A 4,541-nucleotide genomic window follows, 5' to 3' on the forward strand; every position below is an offset into this window, starting at 1 on the left:
GCCCCCGCCCGCGTCGGGACCCGCCCTGTGCCGGGCCGCGGCCCCCGGCCCCTCGCCCCGACGGCTCACCTCTTGAAGTCCCTCATGAGGCGCCGCCGAGCCGGGGTGGACATGTCTCTAGCAGGGTCAAGGGTGGGGCATACACCAGGGTCTCGGGTCCCCGCGGACGGTAAGGTGGCCGAGGAGGATGGAGAAGCTGAAGAAGGGGAGGAGGAAGCAGCCAGAGGCACAGCGCTGCCCCTCCGGAGTCGAGGGTCGGTCTGGCGCCGGCTGAGCACCACCCCGGAGTAGACGGGGGCTGAACCAACCTGAAAGGAAGGAGGGGGGTGGAACGCCGAACGCCGAACGCCGGACTGGCCGAACCAAGACGGAGCCGGGGGAGGGGAGCAAAAGTTGCTTAGGTCATTAAAGCCCAGCAAGCAGGCAAGGGAGTGGTGCCTGGCTGGTCCAGGGCGAAAAGCAAGTCTCAGAGCAAAGGAAAGCCTACTAGAACCCGGGGAAGTTTTCCGCTTTTTTCTTTTTCTTTTGACACCAGATCACTTATTAATGTGGACACTATCACTGGGATGGGGGAGGCAAGAGAGGGGACAGGAAGATTGAAATCCCAAACTAAGGGAAGAAGGAGTGGGCGGAGGCAAAACTAGTTCTCAAAAAGCGGGAATCCTAGGGTACCCACAGCTGCGGACACCAGAGACTGGGGGAGGGACATGACTGGTTACAATCACGGAAAAGCAAACGAGTACACTGGTCTTGACTATGAAAGGGTGCTGACTCCCTTTTCTTTGTGGGATGACATACAGGATTTGGATCCTAACATTTGGGCCAGTGAGCACCCCAAAGCTGAGCTGAATAAGATGGTAGGTAACTTGGGGAAAGGAATGAGAGCTTAAGGCATATAGAATAGGATTTTTTTGTTTAGCTCTGGGCACTCACAATTTGGCTCTGGAACCACATTTCCCCTTGGCAGTTCAACAAGCCAAGCGGCTAGTATACGTGCTGAAGAGCCCAAGGTGTGAGAATATCCCGACTGCAGAAAATTGGTAGGACAGTGGGTCTGAAGTAAAAGTAACGGTAAGGTGCGCGTGGAAAAGCTGCAGGTGGCAGTCACAGTACATGGACCTGTAAAAGCAATAACAGTTTGAAAGAAGAATTTTTAAAGGTCAATCCAAAATAACTTCGGATATAAAGTACACATTTTAAGAATTATAGAAAATATGAGAAAGGTAGGATTAAGTCACAGAGAGTTTTTAATGCCAAGCTAATGGATTCTTGAAAGGTGGGTAAGCAGGGCAGTGACATCATTAGACCTCATGGGAGATTGGTCCCAGGGAAGCAGGTAGGTGACTCTCACAGTATTCAAGGCGAGAGATACTGAACCAGGTAATGTCAATAAAGGAGAGGAGGGAGTGGATGGAGAGGACTTGGCAACAGATTGGATGTGGGGCTGAGAGGGCAGAGGAATCAACAAAGGCTGAAGCACTAAGCTCCAAGATAAGTGGGATTTGAAGGTATCATTAACAGAATTTGGATATACAGGGAAGGGACAAGTTTGGAAGAGGAAACTTCCCGTGGGACTTACTGAGTTTTGGGGACTGATGAGATAGTCATGTGAAGATGTCCAGAAGGTATGTGATGTGCAGAAATTTGCTTTTAACATAGGAGGCACAAGACACTTAACATCAGTAATGATTTTAGCTGCTGCTTAGCAGTAGGTACTTTCATGACCAAGGATTTCTATTTGTCATTATTTCCGACATCCCAGTTAAAGCAAGTCTCACTAATAGCATATTCTGGCTGTGGTGGGAAGGGGATACAAAATTCAATTTAAAAGATCTCATTCTTCCCATGTAGGAAATTCCAGTTTATTAACATAAACGTGAAACCAACAAAAGATCTTCAAAAAACAAGCACACTGGTTTTCTATCGTTGTTTAACATATTACTAACAACAAGCAAGGAACAAATTACCACAAGCTGTAAGCCAAGTCCATTTCCTTGTGGTTGTAGGCCTGAGGTCCTTATTTCATTGCTACCTGCCAAACAAGGACCACTCTAATCTAGAGGCCACCTACATTCCGGGCCTACTCTGTCTTCAAAGTCAGCAAGAGAGAATTTCTCTATCAAGTCTCTCTCACATGTTTAATCTTTTTTGTAGGGGGTTCCCAGTCTACTTTAAGGGATTCTCTAATTAGGTTAGTCCCACCCTGAATAATCTTCCTATCTTAAAACTGCTTAATTTGAGACAATTAAATGTGCTACCTGGGCTGAGGTTGTAGCTCAGCAGTAGAGCACTTACTTAGCATGTGCAAGGCCCTGGGTTTCAGCCTCAATACCAAACAAACAAACAAACAAGTAAACAAACTAAATTTCTCCATAGTAGAACCTAGATTAGTACTGTTTTAATAATTGGGAGGTGGTTTGTGTATACACCAGGGGCCAGGATTAGGACCCTTCAAGAAGGGTGGCATCTTACAATTCTGCCTACCACAGCAATAGCAGGGTACATAGAAGTAGCACATGAACCCCCAAGTGCTGAGGTGTTGCACAGCAGAAGAATCAGCAGCATGGTGGAGTCAGGACAAGCTTCCTGAAATGGGTCAATCTCAGTTTTGTTTCAAGTTGATGAAAACCTAAATTGAGGGAAAAGAACACAGGCACTTTAAATAAGGGTAAGAACAATGTGAACAAGGGCATGGAGCTAAATCATAGTCTGGGGATTAGCCAGGTGAGCTTGGCTAATCGAGGAATACTTCACTGGGGAAGAAGCCCTCAGCTTGGAATAGTGAGTATGAGAGCCAGGCATGGTGGTGCACACCTGTGATCCCAGCACTCAGGCTGAGGCAGGAGGATTGTAAACTTGAGGCCAGCCTCGGTACATACATAGAAAGACTCTTTCTCAAAACAGAAAGAAAGGAAAGAAAAAGAGAAAAAAAAAAAACCAAAAAGAAAGAAAGAAAGAAAGCCTGGTGTGGTGGCTCATGCCTGTAATCCAGTGCTGAGGAGGCTCAGGCAGGAGTATCACTGTGAGTTTGAGGCCAGCCTGGGCTACAAAATGAATTCAAGGCCAACCTGAACTACAGAGTGAAACCCTGTCTCAAAAAAGACAAAACAAGCAAACAAAAAACCCAAACAAACATGAGGGTGGCAGAAGTTGAGTAAATGCTCAAACGCAAGTGTGGGCAATTTAGGCTCAACTGGCAGTGATTACAGGAGTTTGAACATGAGAGATGTATTGAGTGTCTCCCGTTGAGGAGCGGCATGCACTGCCCTTGAAAGTATGAAATGTATGGTGTTATGGTTTGTGTCTAGATGTCCCCCCCTCCAAAGCCTCATGCAGTCATAGGTGGGGATTTTTCAAAGGTGGCTGAAAAAGAGTTTGTGATTGATTCATGGTGCAATGCTAGGATTAAAGATGCTAGGATTAAGGATGGTGATTAGTAAATCAGTCCACTGATGGTTTGGCACTGCCCTAATCCTGGTAGACTGGATACAACATTAGGGACAGAAACAGGCTTGTCCCTTCATGTTGCTTTGCTATAATCTGCCTGCTGGGAACTGTTTTCCTTTACCAAGTCAACCTGCTTTGGGGCCAGCTGATTATGGACTGAAACTTCTACAAACTGTGAGCTAAATAAACCTTTCCTCCCTTAACTTTGGGCATCAGGTATTTTCTCTCAGCAACGAGAAAAGTAAGTAAAACAACCAGGAAGCTCCTACTACTTGATATAAGTTTCTGAAATGCATTGGAAGATGTAGGCCTATTTGACTCTGTTGTGGGCTTGTCTCTTTTCTGAAACCCCTTCTCCCTTCCTTGGACCACATAATTAAGACAACTAAAGAACATGAATCAAAGCAGTGTGGAGGCCCTGTGACATCCGTCTGGGAATAGCATTCTCTGACTGTACAATGGAACTGCATCGCAGAGAACATTGTGCCCCCATATTCCTCATCAAAGCAGGGTTGTCATAGCAAGCAGTCACACAGAAGATGGTTTTCCAGCATAGATGACTGTCAGACTAGAATATACTAACTATAGCACAGTTGGCCAAGCATTTCTTCTGCCCCATCCCACCTTGCCATCTTAAAGAATACCCTCTTCGTAACCAGGCACACTCCCATCCAAAAGCAGGGCTTGGGGAATGAGAAGCCGTTAAATGTAAAGAAAGTATGTTGGCAGTGCACCTGTGCCTTTTCACAGGTTTTAGCAACACCATGGAAGAAAAGAAATTCCAAATTGTCCATAGGCAAAGATTTGAGAGTTCCTAAAAGGAGGGCTGTGAAATACAGGCATGTATGGCTAGGAAAATTATAGAATTTTGTTCATGAAGATTTCATTATATAGAACAGATTTTTATTTTCCTAAATTATTTTGGGTTGGAGGAAGGTACCAGATAAACTATCATCTTTCACATTGTAAGTCTGTAAGTTTCTATTTTTGTTATCTAATGAAGTCAAAAGACCTATATCCACTCAGCTTCCTTCCTTCTTGCCCTTCCCCTCCCCTCCTCTCTCTTCCCCCTCCCCTCGCTCCTCCCCTCCCTT

At 45.8% G+C, this 4,541-nt stretch overlaps 1 protein-coding gene across 1 annotated transcript in view; it reads right to left on the minus strand.

Annotated features, from left to right (window-relative positions):
- Positions 1-4,541, minus strand: part of Ube2a (ubiquitin-conjugating enzyme E2A) — a gene marked incomplete in the record, with an annotated part of 74,363 nt that overhangs the window by 9,117 nt on the left and 60,705 nt on the right. The window contains 1 exon segment of the mRNA XM_005410478.2: positions 70-308. Coding sequence (XP_005410535.2) covers positions 70-113 — 44 coding nt within the window.

This window comes from Chinchilla lanigera, unplaced genomic scaffold (assembly GCF_000276665.1).
Source record: "Chinchilla lanigera isolate Chin_1 unplaced genomic scaffold, ChiLan1.0 scaffold00133, whole genome shotgun sequence".
In the NCBI taxonomy this organism is placed as follows: domain Eukaryota; kingdom Metazoa; phylum Chordata; class Mammalia; order Rodentia; family Chinchillidae; genus Chinchilla; species Chinchilla lanigera.